The 21,691-nt window shown below is 43.8% G+C and overlaps 1 protein-coding gene across 1 annotated transcript in view; it reads left to right on the forward strand.

The window, feature by feature from the left end:
- Positions 1-21,691, forward strand: part of CUBN (cubilin) — a 639,217-nt gene that overhangs the window by 419,875 nt on the left and 197,651 nt on the right. The window contains exons 37-38 of the mRNA XM_029588764.1: positions 3,802-4,007; positions 9,690-9,871. Coding sequence (XP_029444624.1) covers positions 3,802-4,007; positions 9,690-9,871 — 388 coding nt within the window. The remainder of the gene's footprint in view (positions 1-3,801; positions 4,008-9,689; positions 9,872-21,691) is intronic.

The raw sequence follows: 21,691 nt of genomic DNA on the forward strand, positions 1-21,691 counted from the left end.
CCGGGCTCATCAGAACTGGTTCTGAGCATATGGCCTTATTTACATTCTGGAAGGCCTCATCTGCCTGTGCGGACCAGTTGACCACCTTCTAAAGCAAATGTGTGAAGAGTTCAGCCTTTTCAAAAACGTTTGATATGGGCCTTCTGTAGTATTTGATGAGGCCTATAAAGGCTCTCACCTTATTTTTCATCTACAGGCCTGGAACCTAGCTGAAAACTTTTATTTTCTGTGCCTAGGGATGAATCTTCCCCTTCCCAAGGGAGTAACCTAGGTATTGTACTTCTTAGCCCCCTAGCAGACATTTCTTAGGGGTGGCCATCAGTGCTTTCAAGCCTTTTGTAGGCTTGTAAGCACTGTCTGTAGTTGGCTCAAGAGTGTTTTTCATGGAGATAGGAGAAAGCACAGACAACTGGTTTCCCTGTTCTTCCCCTGTCCTCTGATGTCAGTAGGAGGGGACTGGTATCTTTAAATACTTTTGTGCAGAAATTTTGTTGCTGGTGCTTCTGTGTCTGATGGTGATGAGAAAGAAGAGGGAAGGCAGTGGATATGCTCACCCGTCTCAACCTACTACTGCAGCCTCATCGAGCCAGCCATCTATTGCTGCTTTTTTTCACCAGGTATGTCAGGATCAATTTGGAGCAATTTGCCCCATTAGAACATAAGAGCATAGGGAATTGCCATACTGGGTCAGACCAAGGGTCCATCAAGCCCAGCATCCTGTTTCCAACAGTGGTCAATCCAGGCCATAAGAACCTGGCAAGTACCCAAAAACTAAGTCTATTCCATGTTACTGTTGCTAGTAATAGCAGTGGCTATTCTCTAAGTCAACTTAATTAATAGCAGGTAATGGACTTCTTCTCCAAGAACTTATCCAAACCTTTTTTAGACCCATTTACTAACTGCACTAACCATATCCCCTGGCAACAAATTCCAGAGTTTAATTGTGCGTTGAGTAAAAAAGAACTTTCTCTGATTAGTTTTAAATGTGCCCCATGCTAACTTCATGGAGTGCCCCTAGTCTTTCTATTATCCAAAAGAGTAAATAACCGATTCACATTTACCTGTTCTAGACCTCTCATGATTTTAAACATCTCTATCATATCCCCCCTCAGCCGTCTCTTCTCCAAGCTGAACAGTCCTAACCTCTTTAGTCTTTCCTCATAGGGGAGCTGTTCCATCCCCTTTATCATTTTGGTCACCCTTCTCTGTACCTTCTCCAGAACTACCATATCTTTTTTGAGATGCAGCGACCAGAACTGTACACAGTTCTCAAGGTGCGGTCTCACCATGGAGCGATACAGAGGCATTATGACATTTTCCATTTTATTAACCATTCCCTTCCTAATAATTCCTAACATTCTGTTTGCTTTTTTGACTGCTGCAGCACACTGAGCCGTCGATTTCGATGTATTTGACACAAGAAAACAGTGGCCAGCAGTATCTGAAATGCAGTTGCTACAGTACAGCACTTATCACATGTCCCTGGTTACGCTGCCTAGCTGCAGGGCCAGACAAGCTTATGGAGGTCAGGACACCATTTCTGGGGTTCCTGCCACACATGGATCCAAAACAAATAACACTTCAGTCAGAGTTCCCATGCCCCCCCCCCCCCCCCCCCCATGTCCTCAAAATGTAGTTGAATAGAACATCAAACCCAAACATTTTTAAGCAAACACAGACAGACACAGAGATATCATCAGCCTTCTTTCCTTTTGGAACGTAGGCTAGAAAAGGTTTCTTAATTGAAAGTCTTAGATTACTGGAGTATTGCTCTTATGATCTGACAAGTCAGGCCATATAAAACTAGTAGTTAGTGCTTTACTTGCCTCGTCACAGATGGCATTACATTCAAAGATTTAAAATAAAAAAAAAAACATGTGGGTGGCAGAGCTAGTAAAAGAAAAAGGTCAGGGAGGTGATCAGTCTCTAGCCACTCACTGGAAGTTGTGAAGGTAAGAGAGTCCATCCTTCTCCTGGAATCCAAAAGTATCTTCTTTGTAAGTGGGGAGCGTCCGTTCTGATTCAGCTTAAAGTATAACCAGATGCGCAGTTGGGCAGATTCCATGCTGAGCTCTTTAGGCTGCAGACATATGGATACATTCAAGCCTGAATGAGGGGGTGCTGGCAGCATCAACATTTGGAAGGATAAACATTTCCACGGTTAGCTATAGAAGTTCTTTCCTGAGGTTTTTCTTTTCATATTGCTGACTAGCGTTGGAAATCTAAATTCTTGTGTTGAATTCAAGGTCCACAATAATTAAATGAGAAAGCCTAAGGCGTTTCTTATTTTACTTACTTCTTCATTGTATTCCCATGTAGTATTTAGACCAAATGTTGCAAATATGAACTTTTTATATATAGTATTTCTGCAGTGTATCTCTGTCTGTCTACACAAACACACACACACACCCCAGCCCAAATTTAATGTAATTTATATGCATCTGAAGTGTATCTCTAAGATTAATGATACTTCGGTCCCAGCCAGCAGTTACCTTTGTAGTGAAACGTCCATCAAAGATACATGTTAGAAATATGAACGGCAGGTAACGTTGCATCAACCAAATTGCTGAGGGTTTCTCAATAGGAAATAATAATAGAATTCCTGATACTCAGTGAAACCCATATATAGATAGTGGAATAGATTCTAAGAGTTTAAGAGGTTAAAAGTTAAGGTTAAGAGTTTATTATATATCCAGGCAAAGATGTAATTACACTCCTTACTATATACTTACATTGTTGCAATTTATTCTGTAAAGAAACATTCTCCTCCTGTAATTATCTTTTGGGATGGATACTAAGTTAGCAACCATTAAACACCTTTTCTTAGATTTTCAATCTCAGAATTAGAGAGCCAGTGAGACATTTTATAATAAAAAAAAAAAAGAAAAAGATAAATCTAAGTAAATTGCATCCCAAAAAGGCCTAGTACTTCCAACTGATAATGATCTAGGAGCCATGCAGTACAGTTCTAAGCAAACAGAAATGTTTTTCCCAGCCTGGGTTTGAGTTCATTACTTAAAGTATAAATTTAGTGTTGGAATCTACATGTTCTAAAACAGAAATATCGTAGTGCAACAGCTCTTCATGATACCTGCTTAGAACTTTTATGACCTGAGTGAAGAAAATGAAAGTGCTAAAACTGGATGAATCTGATACCTTGACAAGTTCATCATTGTTTTGCCCTTTAGAAACAAGATGTTAGAAATTAATATCAATCTAGTGCAATCTACAGTTGCACAAATCCTCTCACTAGAATGGCATGTGCTACAGTGCATGCCTAGTGGCAGTCACCACCCTGAAAAACTGTGCTAAAGTACCAACGTTTCAAGCATGCCCGAGCTTTTGGTTTTGGCTCCACTATAAATAAAGGCTTGCTATACAAATCTAAAAATACCATTATTAAGTAAAGGAGATCCTCATTATCATAGTCCCAAGGGAATTATGGAAGGTTTTAATACAAATTGTAAGAAAACTGCTGACATTTGTTTAGATCCATATCTTGCAAAATGTATGTGGACTTTCTCTCTTAAAATACTAGACTTTGTGTCTCCGATTCCCATGGCAAAAGATTGTAGCACCTCCCTTCTGAGCATATGGCCTGGAACCTACTCAATTACACGTAGCATGAAAGTTCCAAAGAAAGAAAATGAGAGCAAAACAGTACTTGGGTGAATGTGAGGTAATCACAGATAGAATTGTAAAAAATACAGAAAAATCAGAAAATGGGAAGCCTGAAAGTTGTAGATTGTTTTAGTCTTCTCTACCAAAAATGTAATTATGTTTGCATTGTTAATAAAACAGAACTTTCCAGCTACAGAACAGTGAGAACTGTACCTGTGATTATGTGGAGATCCGAGAAGGAAATGCCACAGGACAGCTGGTGGGGAAATACTGTGGAAACTCCTTACCTGATAACTTCACATCTGTGACTGGACACATCCTGTGGGTGAAGTTTGTCTCTGATGGCTCAGCTACTGCCCTTGGCTTTAGGGCCATCTTCTCTCACTGTAAGTACTGCACGTTCAGTAAAGTAAAAATAAATCTTTGCAAAAATATTCCTCATATAAAAAAGAAATCTATTTAAATCATTTGAAAGACACTTTGCACCAGCCAGCTAAGTATTTGCTTTGTCTTTAAAATGTCTGTCATTGGTCATGTCTACATATGATTACCTTCTTCTTTCTTCATACATTTATATGACATCCTTACCCAGGTCGCCTAACAATACAAAGTGGTCTACGAGATGAGCAGCTGCCTACAAGAGTGCATAAAAGAGAGAAAATGATGACTAATAAATTGTTTAAAAGAGTGTTTAGAAATGTGTTTTTAGTTTGCATTTAAAAGTAGAGAGCATGGGTGGCTTCTGGATCTTGCAGGGTTAACATGTTCCATAAGCAGTGAGCAAGGGGACAAATGGGTTGTAACCTGAAGGATTCCTGATTGACACAGGGAATAATTAGCATAGTTCAATGTGAGGAGTAAAGCTGGTGGGAGGGAAAGCAGAGTGAAACTAAGATGACACAAAATTATTCAGAGTAGTTAACTCACATGCGGATTCTGATAAATTGCAAGAGGACCGTGGGCATCCAAATGGCAGATGAAATTTAATGTGGACAAGTGCAAGGTGATGAATATAAGGAAAAATAACCCATGCTATAGTTACACGATGTTAGGTTCCATATTAGGAGCTACCACCCAAGAAAGAGATCTAGGTGTCATAGTGGATAATACATTGAAATTGTCATCTCAGTGTGCTGCGGCAGTCAAAAAAGCAAACAGAATGTTAGGAATTATTAGGAAGGGAATGGTGAATAAAACGGAGAATGTCATAATGCCTCTAGAGTGCTCCATGGCGAGACCACATCTTAAGTAATGTGTGCAATTCTGGTCGCTGCATCTAAAAAAGATATAGTAGTTCTGGAGAAGGTACAAAGAACTGCGACCAAAATGATAAAGGGGATGGAACGGCTCCCCTATGAGAAAAGGCTAAAGAGGTTAGGGCTGTTCAGCTTGGAGAAGAGGTAGCTGAGGGGGGATATTGTAGAGGTCTATAAAATAATTAGAGGTCTAGGACTGGTAAATTCGAATTGGTTATTTACTCTTTCAGATAATAGAAAGATTATGGAGTACTCCATGAAGTTAACAAATAGCCCATTTTAAACAAATCAGAGAAAATTATTTTTCACTCAACACTCAATTAAGATCTGGAAGTCATTGCCAGAGGATGTGGTTAGGACACTAGTGTAGCTGGATTTAAAAAATATTTGGATATGTTCATGGAGGAGAAGTCCATAAGCTGCTATTAATCAAGCTGACTTAGGGAATAGCCACTGCTATTACTGGAATTAGTAACATGGGATCTATTTAATGTTTGGGTACTTGCCAGGTACTTGTAACCTGGATAGGCCACTGTTGGAAACAGGATGCTGGGCTTGATGGACCTTTGATCTGACCCAGTATGGCAACTTCTTATGTTCTTAAGATAGATAGAAGGGAGCAAAGCCATGGATATATTTATAAGGCAGGAGAAAAATTTTTAAGAGACAATGGAATATAATAGAGATGTGCTTTCATTTTTTTTGTTTTGATTTATTGCACACTATAACACAGGAAGTCTAACTTTGAAACCTATCCATCTACAGTATAGAATTTCTGCACTTAAGTGGACACAAGAAAATTACTGCTAGTGTTTAATGAACCATATGGTTTATAAAATACCATGAATTTCTGCTCCCAAAGTGTGTTTCAATACCTGTATATATTTTCAATGCAAGAAAATGCACACTCTCTCTCACTCATTTTATAAACATACGCGCGTATATTTTATATGCAAAATAATTGTGACACACTGAGAATAAACTTCCAAAATTAACTGTGGAGGCTGATATTTTATAAAGCATGTACACATACCATTTTGAAAATACTGGTGTGAAGACTTGGAATCACCAGTTTGCTGATACCTCCCCCAGTTCACCCAGTTCTCCTCCAGTTCATCTAAACCCTCTAGCACTTGATTCTGATACCCCACCCCCAGTTCATCCAGACCTCCCACCCAAAAACTGAAGAGAACAAACAAGTCTGATTTCACTTGCACAAGTCAATTACCAGGTGTAAAAGTGTACAAACAAGTTCCAGAATGTGTACACATATATCTCTTACAAAATAACAACTACCACATGTACTTTAGAACCTCACCTCGGAACACCTCTAGACCGGCCTTTTTTTCTTTACAAGGCCTTCCTAGTAGTCAACTATTTACATCACTATAGGAGGGCCATCTGGTAACTTGAAGTGAGGATTTAGTGGTGGTGTAGTGTTTTAGGGCCAGTTTTACATGCAAAGTGAGACGTACGAACAGCATAGTACACCTCAGTGAAGATTTGATGTCATTCGGAGTGAGGAAAGTCTCACAAAGATGAGATTTCTACAATGTCCTCTCGCCTTAGCTTGATGGACTCTCTACCAGGCTACTATCAAGCTAGGGCGAGTGAACATTGTAGAAATCTCATCTTTGTGAGACTTTCCTCACTCTGAATGATGACAAATCTTCACTTAGATGTACTGTGCTGTTCGTACATCTCACTCTGCATGTAAAACTGGCCCCAAAACCCTATATCACCAGCAAAACATCACCTCAAGTTACTAACTGGCCCTCCTATAGTGATATAAATAATTGACTACTATGTATGTCACCCCAGAGGCTCTCTCTCCCTCCCTCCCTCCCCCTTCTCCTGTGCCCAAAACAGAATTTGCAATATTTATCACAAATTGCATGATAGCCATTTCAGGCATAGCTTAACACCTACAAAGAAGATATAGTTATTTCCAGCATGCAATAGTGTGCATTATGCTATCACACAGAGCAATAAGGCTCCTCATTTTCATTAAGCCAACCCAAACCTCTCCCCATCCTGCCCCTTTGAATATATTTGCCACATTTGCATTCATACAAACACACTGCAATAAATATTGCATGCATTATGGCATTAACGCCATAACACATTTTGATGAATGACCATGTTATTACGCTCTGCGGCCACAGATGGCTGCGGCTGTCATTGCTCACCTCTCTTTCTACAACTTTGGCTCCATTGGGTGAACTTGCGGCTTCGGCCAACCACCGCCGGCCTTCCAGCCGCCATTCCCGGGCCTGCTGAAGCAGCATGGATGCTGCTGACCGCCATTTTACCCATGGGGTTCCCTAGGCGCGCGTGTGCCCTCCAACCAGCTTTAACCACGTCATGGCGGGAACCTCGGGGTCATCCCTAGCAGATGACGTCACTCCACTCTGATACTTATACTCGCCAGCCCAGACAGCCGGCGACTTGGGAACGAGTTCACTTGCTGCAATCCACAGCTTCTCTTCAGCTTGTTCCAGTTCTGCTTCTGTGGTGTGCGACTATCAGGTACCTGCTCCTTGGGGGCCCCCTCATCTCTTGGCTATCCTCTCCTCGGAGAGCCTTTCACCCGGACTTCAGCCTGCCTCATCCCTGAGGCCTACTTCAGGACTTCCTTTTGCTTCCAGGCGTTGTGAGTACCTTCCTCTGGATCCTTGTGGTGATTCTATGTGGGAATTCTCTCCGGTGTACCCCGCTCTGCAGACCATTGCCGTGAGGAGTCTCTTCTGGGTTTTCCCCCTGCTCCACAGGACCCGCACCATGTCACCATCAGAGAAACCCTCGCCGGTGTACCCCTGCTCTACGGACCATGCCGTGAGGACTTATTCCCAGGTTCCTCCCTGCTCTGCACCGGTGTACTCCACTCACGGACTACTACTGTGTTCTCCCATCGAGGAACCCTCCTGCATACTTCACTACAGATTTGTGTATTCAGTGACTGTACTTTCTCAGCATTCCCTTCTCCTCGGGTAGTGCCGCTTCTCCCCTAGACTCTCGTCTCTCAAGCTGAGTCTGACGTCAGCATCCCTGACCGTACGGTGGCCTGCCTCCAGGGGTCATCCTCTCCTGCTCCACCTCTATGTCTGCTGTATCCCATCCCACAGCCGAGGCTCCGCCTCCCGACGGTGAGGCCCAGCGGGGCTCCTCCCCCTCGGCGGTTACACCTCTCACCTTGGCCAAAGGGCTCATTTACTTACTAATCCTAACACCTTCACCTCTTGCTTTACACCTTCAGCAAAGGCAAAAATATCCAATCCAGTTTATTGGGATACCAGAAGGGAATCCCTTTCTATAGGACCTGGATTTACTCCACCTCTGTAAAAAGTTCCAAAATCCACACAGCTCAAAAATACATTCTCTAGTTCAACTGCACTTCAAGGCAGAAAAATCCTCTCTCTTTCCTGGTCAGACTACCTGGGGGATGGTGAAGACCCAAATAACATGCTAGAGAGAATTGTTGTAGCTCCTTTAAGCCTTCCCATAAAAAGTTGGGGATAGGAGCAGAGGAGGAGCTCCCAAAATTGCCCACTCCTATTATGCTAGAAAAATAGAGGAATAGCTTAGTGACAAACAAAGCCTGGTCACACATACATTTTTTAATCTCTGTGGAAATAATCAAAAATAGGTGGATATAGTTTAATCACTTGCTTGTTGGACAAACATTCAGTCAATTGTGAATGCAAAGTTGTCAAAAATACAGCCCATACTAACAAAATTTATCCTATTTTTATTATGTCCTTCATTCTGTAAAATTGGCACATAAAATGTATCTATGTGTACAAATCTTTCCAACATTGTGTTGAACATCCTCTGAGTCTGCCAGATATTATGGGAGAAATAATTTATGCAGCTCAATAATTTTTCAGATGAGGCCTGTATTTACATTCATGGCTTTAATAGATTTGTATATTTGTCTTCCTAGTCAATGAATGATCTTCTTTAAAGAAAATTGTCAAACATAGCATTACATAAACTGCACAGCACTTGAGAGAGCTTTATACAGTGGCACAGGTATATATTTTTGTGCCTAGTGTTCTGCTTGCTCACTCACTCCCTGTCCCCCTCCACAGGCTTTCATGCTTTCTTTCCTCCTTCCCATGGGCCTTCTTGTTTTCTTCCATTCATTCTGCTGTGCCTTCCCTCACCCTGTCATTCTAGAAGTGGGAGAAGCTGCTGAGACCAATCTTGGGTCCAATCGCAGTAGCAGTCAGCGAGCGTGGTGCTCGATCCAGTACACACAGGCTCCGCCTCCCAGACAGGCTTCATAATTGGAAAGGAAGCCCATGCCTGATGGGAAGGCGGAGCCTGTGAGCTCACACTGGCTCAGGTCCTGCGCTCACTGAACTGCTACCATCACTGCCACTGGCGCAGGGCTCCAGCTTCCTCTTCTGCTTTAGGAATAATGGAGGTGGCAGTAGCAAGGAGTGAGCTTGAAGCTCTGTGCTCGGGCCAGCTCCTGTGCTCATACCCACTCTAGTTATGCCTCTGACTGTGCAGAGTGGATCTCAGTTTGTTCATAGTAAATGATGACAGATACGGACCAAAAGGGTCCATCTGATTTGACCAGTGCTGTTTAGGGTTGCAGCCACTGTTCCGTGTGATTTACCCCAATGCGATCCAAGAAACGCAAAGCGGTCAATCCACTCCTGTTATGGGCTGAATTGTCACTTCATGCAGGTTACATAGTGCTTCATTATCATTCTCTGTCTTTTTTTTTTTTTTAAACTAGATTTTCTCTTAAAATTGTTGTGGGTCAGTAGTAACAGGTACTTTTTCTTTATTTTGTTTCAGTGTTTGGAAACAATTTAGTGGGAACTGGTGGGAAAATAGCTTCTCCACTTTGGCCCAGAAATTATCCCCACAATTCAAATTATCTTTGGGTAATTAATGTTGATGCCACCCAGGTGATTCGAATCAGAGTTTTGGAGATGGACATTGAAGATCATTACAGCTGCGCTTACGATAGGTTGCGGGTGAGTACAGGTTTGACAAGTTCACAGCAAACAAATATTTGCAATGAAACTGAATGGAAAGGAAGGAAATGGGTTTTCATAGAAAGGGTGGTGGATGTGTGGAATACTCTCCTGGAGCAGATGGTGGTGGCGGTTAAGGCAGTAACCTGCTTCAAAAGTGAAAAGAGAGCGGAAGAATTAACTAGCAGCTGGATTTGTCTGACAGGCTGAAAGTACAGCAATAACTAGATTTTCCTAGTGCAAACACAGATGCAGTCCAGCAGGCTGCAATGATATTAATTAGCAAGTGGACCTTTCTGGCAGCTTACCAGTTCAAACTCAATGTCTCACTGAAAATGCAGGCAGTCACATAACTGTGTCTGGTAGACCATCTGCTCCTTGTGTTGCGTTGGTAGTGGCGAGGCACCATCCAGAAATGTTAGGTTACAGTATCTGGGGAGGCCAAATGTTTGGACAACAGCAGGCTGATTTTAGTGGCTGAACGGATTATTATAGGAATTGTGGTTCGACATGGGAGGGGAGGGGAGGGGTGCTACGTATGAACTAGTAATGTGCACACTCAATTATGTTTTCATTTTTTCATTTTTGTGGGGTTCTTCGTTTTGTGTTTTTTGGGCTTTTATTTTTTCATTTTTTTGGGGTTTTTTTGTTTTTGGGAAATAGTGCACCCTATTTGCTAATAGCATATTCTATTTGTTATTAGAGTGCGCTATTAGCAAATAATGTGCACTGTTAGAAAATAGTATGTCCAATTATTTATTTATTTTATTTATATTCCACTTTTCAAGCACTTCAAAGTGGATTACATTCAGGTTCTGTAGGTGTTTTCCTGCCCCCTTAGATTGTAAACCCTCTGGGGATAATTTTCAAAAGGATTTACAGTCTTAAAACTAGATTTTACATGTGTAAATACACTTTATGTGTATAAGTGGGCTTTTGAAAATTGTTCAATATTTGTCATTGAATTGTCAATAGGTTTTACATGCATAAGTGCATTTTAAGCGAGGGCTTTTGAAAACTGTTATGATAGTATGTTACAATTACACATATAACTCCTTTGAAAATTACCTTTGTTTATACCTGAGGCAATGGATGGTGAAGAGACTTGACTATTGGCAAACAGGATACACTATCAGCAAAATAGTTCACTCTATTTGCAAATAGAGAGGACTATTTGCTAATAAGATGCACTATTTCCTGCAAAAAAAAAATTCACAAACATTTTTCATTTTCTTTGAAGAAAACCAAACAGACTCATTTGTCACATTTTGCATTTTCATTTCAAATGAATGCACATCCATAGTATGAACCAGACAGGGAATATTATGATCATCTACCTAGAAGGGTGGAGAAAAATGGCAAAACTGTCTTGTTAAGGAATTATATCCTACAGACAGCCAAGTTGTATGGCTGGCAGTTGGGATACATCCTTGGCAACATGGATAGGAATAACTGGGCAGACTTGATGGACTATCTACTTTCTTATTATGAGGTCAATTTTCAAAAAGTAGAGGCACCTAAATTGGCCCCTTTGAAAACTGACTGCGGTTGATCACCTCAGTTTAGGCACCTAAGAAGTGGGTGTTGCCAAGTTAAAGAAGAAAATGTGGTGACTAGCACTGCTTTGCAATGGCACCACCTAACTTGAGTGGCAACATCTAGATATTGCCAGAACAGCCCTAATCTGGCTGCCCAGACCCTCTCTCTTTCCTTCTCTCCCTCTTTTCTGTTTAGTAAAGTTAAGGTGACAGCTCCCTGGCATCCCTCATCCCAGCTACTTTGAAAAGTTGAGCTGGGCAACCTGCCTGCCCTCCCCCAGCATTTTCCCTTCCTCCCACCCAAGTTTAATACAAATTATTGAGTCTGCCTCCCAATAACCCCATACTTGAGTTAAAAAAAAAAAAAAGCAGCCAAACCTCTCCAGATATTTTCTTCTCCATCCCTGGCAACTCCCCCAACACCCTATAAGGACCTGTTACCCAGCCATGAAGAGGACAGAGGCTTACCTCCTCCTAGCTTGGCATTTAACATTGTTCTATCTGATTGCAAGATCTAAGGCAGTATGGGGCGGATTTTAAAAGGGTTATGCTTGTAATATACTCGCGTAACCCTTTTAAACCCCTTCTGTGCGCCAAGCCTATTTTGCATAGGCTTGGCGACGCATGCAAGCCCTGGGACGCACGTATGTCCTGGGGCTTGAAAAAAGGGGAGGGGAATGGGTGGGGTGGGGGCGTGGCCAGAGGCCTCCGAAGAATAGATGCCTTAATCTTTTTCAATACTTTATTGATGCAGAGACGTCTCTGCATCAATAAAGTATTGAAAAAGATTAAGGCATCTATTCTTTTTGTACTCACCTGACGGTATCATAGATCGCCTACCTCTTTGCTTTCTCAGAGGCCTCCGAAGGCCTGCTAGGCCGGGGGATCGCGCGCCGGCACTCGGCCAGCGCGTGCAACCTACACCTGCCCGGAGGCAGGTGCAACTTAAATAATAAAGGTAGGGGGGATTTAGATAGGGCTGGGGGGCGGGTTAGTTAGGGGAAGGGAGGGGAAGGTGGGGGGGGGGGGGTGAAAGGAAAGTTCCCTCCGAGGCCGCTCCGATTTCAGAGCAGCCTCGGAGGGAATGAGGAAATCCATCGGGGCTCCCCTAGGGCACAGCGCATGCAAGGTGCACCCCCTTGCATGCACCAACCCCAGATTTTATAGCATGCGCACGGCTGCATGCGCATGTTATAAAATCGAGCATAGATTCGAAAATCTGGCCCTATGGTTTTAACAGAAGTACCATAAATCTTGTCAGACAAATCTGATTAATTTCTTTGATTGGGTGACCAGAGAGTTGATAAAGGGATAGCGCTAGATGTAGTGTACTCAGAGGCCTTTGACACGGTTCTGCATAGGAGACATACATAAATTGAATGCCCTTGCTCTGGAAGTATCTACCTGGGTTAGAAACTGGCTGAGTGGGAAGTGACAGAGGGTAATGTAAAGAGTTTTCTCTAAGGAAGGGGTTGTTACTAGTGGTGTGCCTCAGAGATCCGTCCTTGGACTGGTTCTTTTAAACATTGTCGTGAGTAACATAGTGGAAGGATTGTCAGGAAAGGTTTGTCTTTTTGACGATGATACCAAAATCTGTAACAGGGTGGACAGCCAGGAAGGTGTGGAAAACTTGAGGAGGGATCTAGCGAAGCTCGAAGAAAGGTCTAAGATCTGGCAACTAAGATTTTATATTTAAAAGTGCATAGTAATCCATTTAGGAAGCAAAGAGCCCCAGGGAGAGGTACAGTATTGTAAGTGAAATTCTTCTAAGCACAAAGGAAGAGCGAGATTTGGGAGTGATTGTATCTGATGATCTTAAGATGGCCAAGCAGGTGGATTAAGTGACAGTAGAAGCCAGAAAGATGCTTGGCTGAATAGGGAGAGGGTTAGCAGAAAAAGGGAAGTGATATTGCCCCTCTGTAGGTCCCTGGTGAGACCTCATTAGAAATACTTTGTACAATTCTGAAGACCGCACCTTCAAAAGGATATGAACAGGATGGAGTTGGTCCAGAGTGTGACTGTTAAAATGGTCAGTGTTTTTTATTCTAAAGCATATGGGGATAGTCTTAAAAATCTAAACATGTATATCTGATAGGAAAGGCAAGATAGGGGATGTCTCTTAGAAACATTTAAATATCTCATAGGTTTCCATGCACAGAAGGCGAGCCTCTTTCAATGGAAAAGAGGCTCTAGAGCAAAGGGTCATGGGATGATGAAAGGGGGTAGAGTCAGGAGTAATCTTAGGAAATATTTCTTTACAGAGAGGGTGTTGAATGCATGGAACAGCCTCCCAGTGGAGGTAGTGGACACAAAAACAGTATCTGAATTATAAAGCAAAATGAAATGGCTGGATGGTCAGATTGAATGGGTCATATTATCTTTTTATGCCGCCATGTTTCTATGTTTAATTGAGTGAGGGAAAGGGACCTCGAGTATTAGCACAGGGAGGAGAATTTGGGGATGTAAAGAAGAGAAGGGGAGGGTGAGAGGGCAAGAAATGAGGAAAGGAGAGGGAGAGCTTAGGGGCTTGGAAGAGGAGGACCAGGAATGGGGTGAGGAGAAGGGGGGAGAAGGATAGGGAGAGAGGACGAGGATGTGGGAGGAGAGGAAAGAAAGACCAGGGATGGTGAAGAGCAAGAAACAGGAGAGACAATAAAGGGATAGGATCAAGGTTCTGGGATGGGAGGAGAGGAAGGTCAGGAAGGTTCTGTGACTGGAGAACATGAGAAGGCAGTGGGAAGGGATCCAGAGGAGGGGAGGATAAGATGTTGGGGGGAGGGTTTCCAGAATCTGGAGAGAAGGGAAAGACAGAAGGAAGGGAGGTTCTGCGATCTGGGGGATAGAATCTGAAATCAAGACAGGGAGAATACGAATTGCAATAGAGGAAGGGAAGGAGGGAGATGTTCATAACCCTGTGCTGGTCCTGCACCCCTTGCATCTCCCTCTCCCTCTAACCTTCCACCCAATCTGGCGTACACATATTCACACACACACACACACACACACACACACTTCTCTCTCTTAAAGGCAAACCCTTCCCTCCTCCTCCCCTCATTCCCGTCTCTGTCACACACAAACATACTCCCCTTTCTGTCACACACAGACATACTCCCTAGCCAGTCCCTTCTCATCCCCCAGTCCCTCGCATTACTTCCTAGCTGATCCCTCTCTCAAGCCTCCAGTGATCTCTTTCATCCCCTCCTCCCCTCCTCACAATAATTCTCATCTCATCTCCTCTTTTCCATCCCACCCCAACCCCTGCTCACATAATCCCTCGCTCTTCCCCAGCTCATACCTCTGTCACTGGGGCTGATCTGGGCTGCCAGGAAGAAAAGGGCAGTGGCAGCACCAGGACAGAAGGAAGAGGCTGGATTAGAGAGAAAAGCAGCTTTTCTTTGCTCTGCTCTGTTCTCTCTGGTCTTACCCCATCCCCTCTTTTTGCTCTGCACACTGGCTGGTGAGGGCCTGAAGCAGGATGCAGATGGCTGTTCCCTGCTAAGCGAAATTCAGCACAGCTGGAAGACAGCAAATCCTCAGAGGACCTGAAGCCCCCAGATTTTTGCCACCTTAGGAAATGCGTAGGGCACCCATTGGCAAATCCAGGCTTGCGGCTAACATCTCCATTCCTTATGTGAGGATCCTGCCTGCGGTGTATCCTTCCTGCCTCCAGGGGCTCTCAATGGGCTGCAGTCTGAGCTGCACAGGCTTTGCCTTGAAGACTCTCCAAACCAGCACTGTCACACCCGTAAATGCCGTCCTCACTCACAGTAGCATTGTCTCAGCTTGGGTCTAATCTTAATCCTTGCTGTGGCTCTCTTTCCTCCTTGCCTTGCATCCCTGTTTGCTTTTCTGCTTAGGCCAGTATATTAACCCTCTAGTCCTGTGTGTTTGTTTGTCATGCTGTTTGTTCTGTTCTTGTCTTTGTGTGTGTGCTACTCTTATGTTCTTATCCCTACTCCAGCCCTGCCTTATCTTAGTGGATGCCTTTCAGTCCCCCTGCCAGCACCTACAGTGAAGTCCTGCCGACCACCAGGACCTGAAGGCTCAACTTCAGTGGGAGGCAGCCGGCCAGATAGAAGATCTGGTCCTGCATAGCCCACACCTGCAGGCTTCCATTATCCCTGAGTCCTGCGTTGCTCCTGACCTGGGAGGTTACCCCTAACACTGACATGTCATGCCTTGACACCTAAACCCTGTACCTCATCTTACAGAAAAGCCGCCCTGCAGCCCTGGCCAGTAATCCCGCTCCTAACCCATCCCCAGTCTTTTAAAAGAGCTTCTGTGTGTCCCTAAATAGCAAACTCCCCCCCCCCCCCGCCCCCGTTTCTCCAGCCGGAGTCCCACTGCTACCACCCCAGTACGCAGCTACCTCTTGTATCTCCTACAGTAGTCCAGCACTGTGCAGGCACCGCAAGTGATGGCGATGCACTGAGGCAGTAGTGGGGAGACTCAGACCTCACATTGGTAGCAGGAGTAAGGTGCTGAGGCAGAAGGGCTCCAGATAACAGAGGTGCAGGCTGGGGCTATGTAGAAACTCTTTTAAAAGATTGGAGCGCATTGCGCTTCAGTGCTCAAATTACAAGATCCAAGGCAGCTTTGTTTTACCAGAGGTAACTCTTGTCAGATGAATCTAATCATTTTCTTTGACTGGGTTATCAGAGATCAGGGGAGAGCTCTAGATGTAGTGTGATTGGATCCTGCAAAACCTATAATACGGTTCTGCATATAAGCAAACTGAGCACCGTAGGTAGGGACCCTAAAATGACTGGGTTAGAAACTGGTTGGCAAGGAGGCTGCACTACAGAACATGAGCAGGCAGTGTTTTAAAGATTAGGTGCAGAGGTTAGGATCCACCCTCCTACCTTAGAGGCCTATTTACAAAACTGCGTGTTACCTGGGCATCTTCTCGGGTTAACAGTAAGTCTTGGGTGTTTAGTATCAGTCCACTAGCCAGAGTAGGATGGTTAATGGGAGGTTCCTTTCAAATTAAGACCTCCTCCTGTGGAGTCTGGAATGGCTGTCCCACTTGTAATAGTATATAATCGCTCCCCAGCTACAGCTCGGGGGGGCAGTCCTTTTTGGTTAGTACGAAGTACAGAGGTAGAGAGGAGTTTAGTTTTTGGTATTTTCCAGGCCCAGCCAGTTTAGCCAAGCAAACTGTGATTGGTGGTCCTGGCCAGGGTCGGGAAGGTTATGTCCAGCCTGTACAAAACCTGTCTGCTGGGAGATTTTCTCTAAGTGCATTTTTTGGACTTTAACATTTTAAATAATAGAGGCCTTACTGGAGCTTGTACACTGCCTGGGCTTCAGGGATTGGGGCAACCCTGGGGGTCTGGGGCAGTGAGCTTGGGGTGTCAGTGGCCTACGGTTAAGAGAGCCAGGTGTTATCTTCAGTTTTTAAGAACGTTAAGTTTACCATCCAGGTGGAAGTTTTGATTGCCCTTCCTTCCTGACTGGAGCCCAGAAAGTCCCTCTCATCAGGGATTCAAATAAAAGCATAAAGGACTTCATAAGAACAAAGAAGATTTGAATCATCTAACAGTGAGTAAAGGCAAAACCTACTGTTGAAAAGGACAGACCCTGAGGAGAGAAAGTTTTATATCTCTGTCAGACAGGCCTGGCATGACCGGGTCTGCAAACTGTGCATTTGCACAGGGCATCACTCCCGGGGGGGGGGGCGGCAGCAACAGAAGAGGTCACGGGGCCACTGATGGAGCTTAACCCGCCAGCAGCTGAAGAAGGAGAGAGGCCGCTGGTGGCTGAAGGAGACCGCCAGTGGAGCTTAACCTACCAGTGGCAAGGAAGGAGAGAGGATACAGGCCACCGGCAGCTGAAGAAGGAGAGAGGCCACTGGTGGCTGAAGGAGACCGCCAGTGGAGCTTAACCTACCAGTGGCAAGGAAGGAGAGAGGTTGCAGGCCACCGGCAGCTGAAGAAGGAGAGAGGTCACTGGTGGCTGAAGGAGATAGCCAGTGGAGCTTAACCTACCAGTGGCAAGGAAGGAGAGAGGTTGCAGGCCACCGGCAGCTGAAGAAGGAGAGAGGTCACTGGTGGCTGAAGGAGATAGCCAGTGGAGCTTAACCTACCAGTGGCAAGGAAGGAGAGAGGTTGCAGGCCACCGGCAGCTGAAGAAGGAGAGAGGTCGCCGGTGGCTGAAGGAGATAGCCAGTGGAGCTTAACCTACCAGTGGCAAGGAAGGAGAGAGGTTGCAGGCCACCGGCAGCTGAAGAAGGAGAGAGGTCGCTGGTGGCTGAAGGAGACCGCCAGTGGAGCTTAACCTACCAGTGGCAAGGAAGGAGAAAGGATGCAGGCCGCTGGCAGCTGAAGAAGGAAAGAGGCTGCCGGCTGTCGGAGGAGCTCAACCCACTGGCAGCTGAAGGAGAGGCCCGTGTTTGTATTTGTGTGCGCCAATGCACATCTTCCCTCCTCCCCCCAGGCAGGAAAGTCATTGGGCCATAGTGGAGTGCATCTCGCCATGGCCTGATATCAATAGGAAGCCCTGTATGAATATGTGTGAGCATGTATGTGTGTTTGTGTGACAGCCTATGTGTGTGTTTGTGTGTGTCTATGTGAGAACCTATGTGTCTGTGTGAGCATATATGTGTGTGTGAGAGCCTATGTGTTTGTGTGTCCGTGTGACAGCCTATGTGTCTGTGAGAGTCTGTGTGCTTGTGTGTGTGTGTTTGTGAATGTTTGTGTACCTGTGAGAGCCTATGTGTCACATATAAGCTCTTACAGGCACACACACACACAAATACATAATGTATCTGTGTGGGAGAAAGAGCCTGTGTATGTGTGAGAGAGAATGTGTGAGAGAATGAATGTGTTATTGTGTGTGTGTGTGTGTGTGTGAGAGGGATGATAACATTTGTACGGCCCTACTTCCCCCAATGCACAATAATCTCAGGGTGACTAGACATCAAAACATCCCAGGTATGGAGAGCAGGAGATTTTTTAATTCTCATTAGTTTTAATTATTGGGTGTAATTTGATGTTTCTGCTCTTTTGAAATATTTAACTTTTGGGGGGAAATATAACATTTTTTTAATTATTGGATTTTTTATTCATCAGATGTTTTGAAATATTTTATTGGTGTTTGGGAAATTTTGGATACTCATTCATTAATTGGTTTGAAATATTTATTCTTTTTATGAATATGATTTTACTATTATGATTGTATTATATTTCTTGATTTTATTATTTAATGTTTTTATGAAGAATGGTCATGTTTCTGTTTTTCCATTGTTGCTCTGCATGTAGAGGCTGGCCTGTTGTGGGTTCCAGTTCAGCCCTTCTCAGCACGTTTCTGTTCATACTTTCTGATCTCTTCATTCTGTATTTGGTGAGGGTCTCTCTGTTTTCTGCATATGTGATGGAGTTGAGGGGTGAGGGCCTTTCAGTATTTAAAAATATAGGTTGCAGGAGGGAGCTGGGCTTTATTTGATGGACCTGGGACAGAGACAATGAATTGGGAGGGGGGGGGCACAGTAATTGTTTGTAAAGGGCAGCAAAAAACCTAGCACCGGCCCTGCTATCACAGACCATGACTTTATATCCTTGCCAAGTGGAGAGGGTTGTTCTTCCCATACAAAGGACTCCCTGACAACCTGGGGACCCTATTATTCCATGCCCTGGAGGGTAGAATGTCCCTTGGTCTGGTGCTAGACATTCCTGCACAGATTGAGGAAGAAATTGTAACCAAACATTATACTATGCTGCTGTCAATTAAGAGTTGTGCCATTTTCCTAATTGTCAACAGTAAAGAATTATTTTTGGACACTAAGTCCAGCCTTTGTTTGGCAGCCCAGCACACACTGTTACCTTAATTATTGCATCTTCAAAGGAAGTTAGGGAGACAGAATTAGCTGCCCCACAGAGGAAACCGAGAAGAAACCTTTTATCCACAAATCTGTTGAACCTGCACCCTGGGAAGGAAGGAAAATAGTACAGCTAGCCTGGGTTCCTGCCCCAAAGAGTACAAATAAGTGTATGGCCTCAGCCGTGCTAAGATTGCCCAGTGGGACGGGCTTACGTGCGGAAATGCATATTAATGCACACACTGTTAGTAAATAAGCCTCATTGAGACTAATGGGGCCTGTTTACTAACAACCAAGTCGATGCAATATCGCTCATGATTAAGTGCCCGTCTCTTAACTTGCGCCCGCCGATCCACCTCATTCCGGGCACCCGATTTTATATTAAAATTAGGTGCCATGGTAAAAAGGAGGTGCTAGGGGAAATTGTACATCCCTAGTGCCTTCTCGGCATTGGGCGCCCAGGAAAGGTGGCTGTCAGCAGGATAGGAAATGGACGTTCAATACGAGCGTCCCTTTTCTCCTGCTATTGGCACAATATACAACCACAATATACACAGCCTGGACTGTGTATATTATGGGTGTATGTTGGGATCCCTGAAATCTTTTTGTTTTTTTAGAAAACCTTTTTTTTTTTTTTTTAATGATTCTGTTTGCTGTGGTCCCTCCTATTTAGTATTGCGACAATACTAGTAGGAGGGATCACAGAAAGCAGGAATTTGGGGGTTTTATAATGTGCTCTTGAGACTGCAGGCCTTTATGCCAGCCCTGGGCTGATGTAAAATTTGTCACATTGCAAGGGTGCAATTCATAATAAAAACATTTTAAAATATATCCGAAGCACAAAACCTGTGAGGGAGTCGGTTGGACCATTAGATGACCGAGGGGTTAAAAGGGCTCTTAGGGAAGATAAGGCCATTGCAGAAAGACCAAATGAATTATTTCCTTCCGTGTTTACTAATGGGGATGTTGGGGAGATACCAGTTCCTGAGATGGTTTTCAAGGGTGATGAGTCAGACGAACTGAACGAAATCACTGTGAACCTGGAAGATGTAGTAGGCCAGATTGACAAATTAAAGAGTGGCAAATCACCTGGACCGGATGGTATGCATCCTAGGGTACTGAAGGAACTCAAAAATGAAATTTCTGATCTATTAGTTAAAATTTGTAACCTATCATTAAAATCATCCATTGTACCTGAAGACTGGAGGGTGGCCAATGTAACCCCAATATTTAAAAAAGGCACCAGGGGCAATTCGGGTAACTATAGATCAGTGAGCCAGTGCCGGGAAAAATAGTGGAAACTATTCTCAAGATCAAAATCATAGAGCATATAGAAAGACATGGTATAATGGAACACAGTCAACATGGATTTACCCAGGGGAAGTCTTGCCTAACAGAGCTGCTTCATTTTTTTGAAGGGGTTAATAAACATGTGAATAAAGATGAACCAGTAGATGTAGTGTATTTGGATTTTCAGAAGGCATTTGACAAAGTCCCTCATGAGAGGCATCTAAGAAAACTAAAAAGTCATGGGATAGGAGGCGATGTCCTTTCGTGGATTACAAACTGGTTAAAAGACAGGAAACAGAGTAGGATTAAATGGTCAATTTTCTCAGTGGAAAAGGGTAAACAGTGGAGTGCCTCAGGGATCTGTACTTGGACCAGTGCTTTTCAATATATATATAAATGATCTGGAAAGGAATACGACAAGTGAGGTTATCAAATTTGCGGATGATACAAAATTATTCAGAGTAGTTAAATCACAAGCAGACTGTGATACATTACAGGGGGACCTTGCAAGACTGGAAGATTGAGCATCCAAATGGCAGATGAAATTTAATGTGGACAAGTGTAAAGTGTTGCATATAGGGAAAAATAACCCTTGCTGTAGTTACACAATGTTAGGTTCCAAATTAGGAACTACCACCCAGGAAAAAGATCTAGGCATCATAGTGGATAATACTTTAAAATCGTCGGCTCAGTGTGCTGCAGCAGTCAAAAAAGCAAATAGAATGTTAGGTATTATTAGGAAGGGAATGGTTAATAAAATGGAAAATTCATTAATGCCTCTATATTGCTCCATGGTGAGACCGCACCTTGAATACTGTGTACAATTCTGGTCGCCGCATCTCAAAAAAGATATAGTTGCGATGGAGAAAGTACAGAGAAGGGCAACCAAAATGATAAAGGGGATGTAACAGCTCCCCTATGAGGAAAGGCTGAAGAGGTTAGGGCTGTTCAGCTTGGAGAAGAGACGGCTGAGGGGGGATAAGATCATGAGAACGAGTAGATGTGACTCGGTTATTTTCACTTTCGAATAATAGAAGGACTAGGGGGCACTCCATGAAGTTAGCAAGTAGCACATTTAAGACTAATCGGAGAAAATTCTTTTTCACTCAATGCACAATAAATCTCTGGAATTTGTTGGCAGAGGTTGTGGTTAGTGCAGTTAATGTAGCTGGGTTC

Source organism: Rhinatrema bivittatum, chromosome 2, assembly GCF_901001135.1.
Source record: "Rhinatrema bivittatum chromosome 2, aRhiBiv1.1, whole genome shotgun sequence".
Lineage (NCBI taxonomy): Eukaryota > Metazoa > Chordata > Amphibia > Gymnophiona > Rhinatrematidae > Rhinatrema > Rhinatrema bivittatum.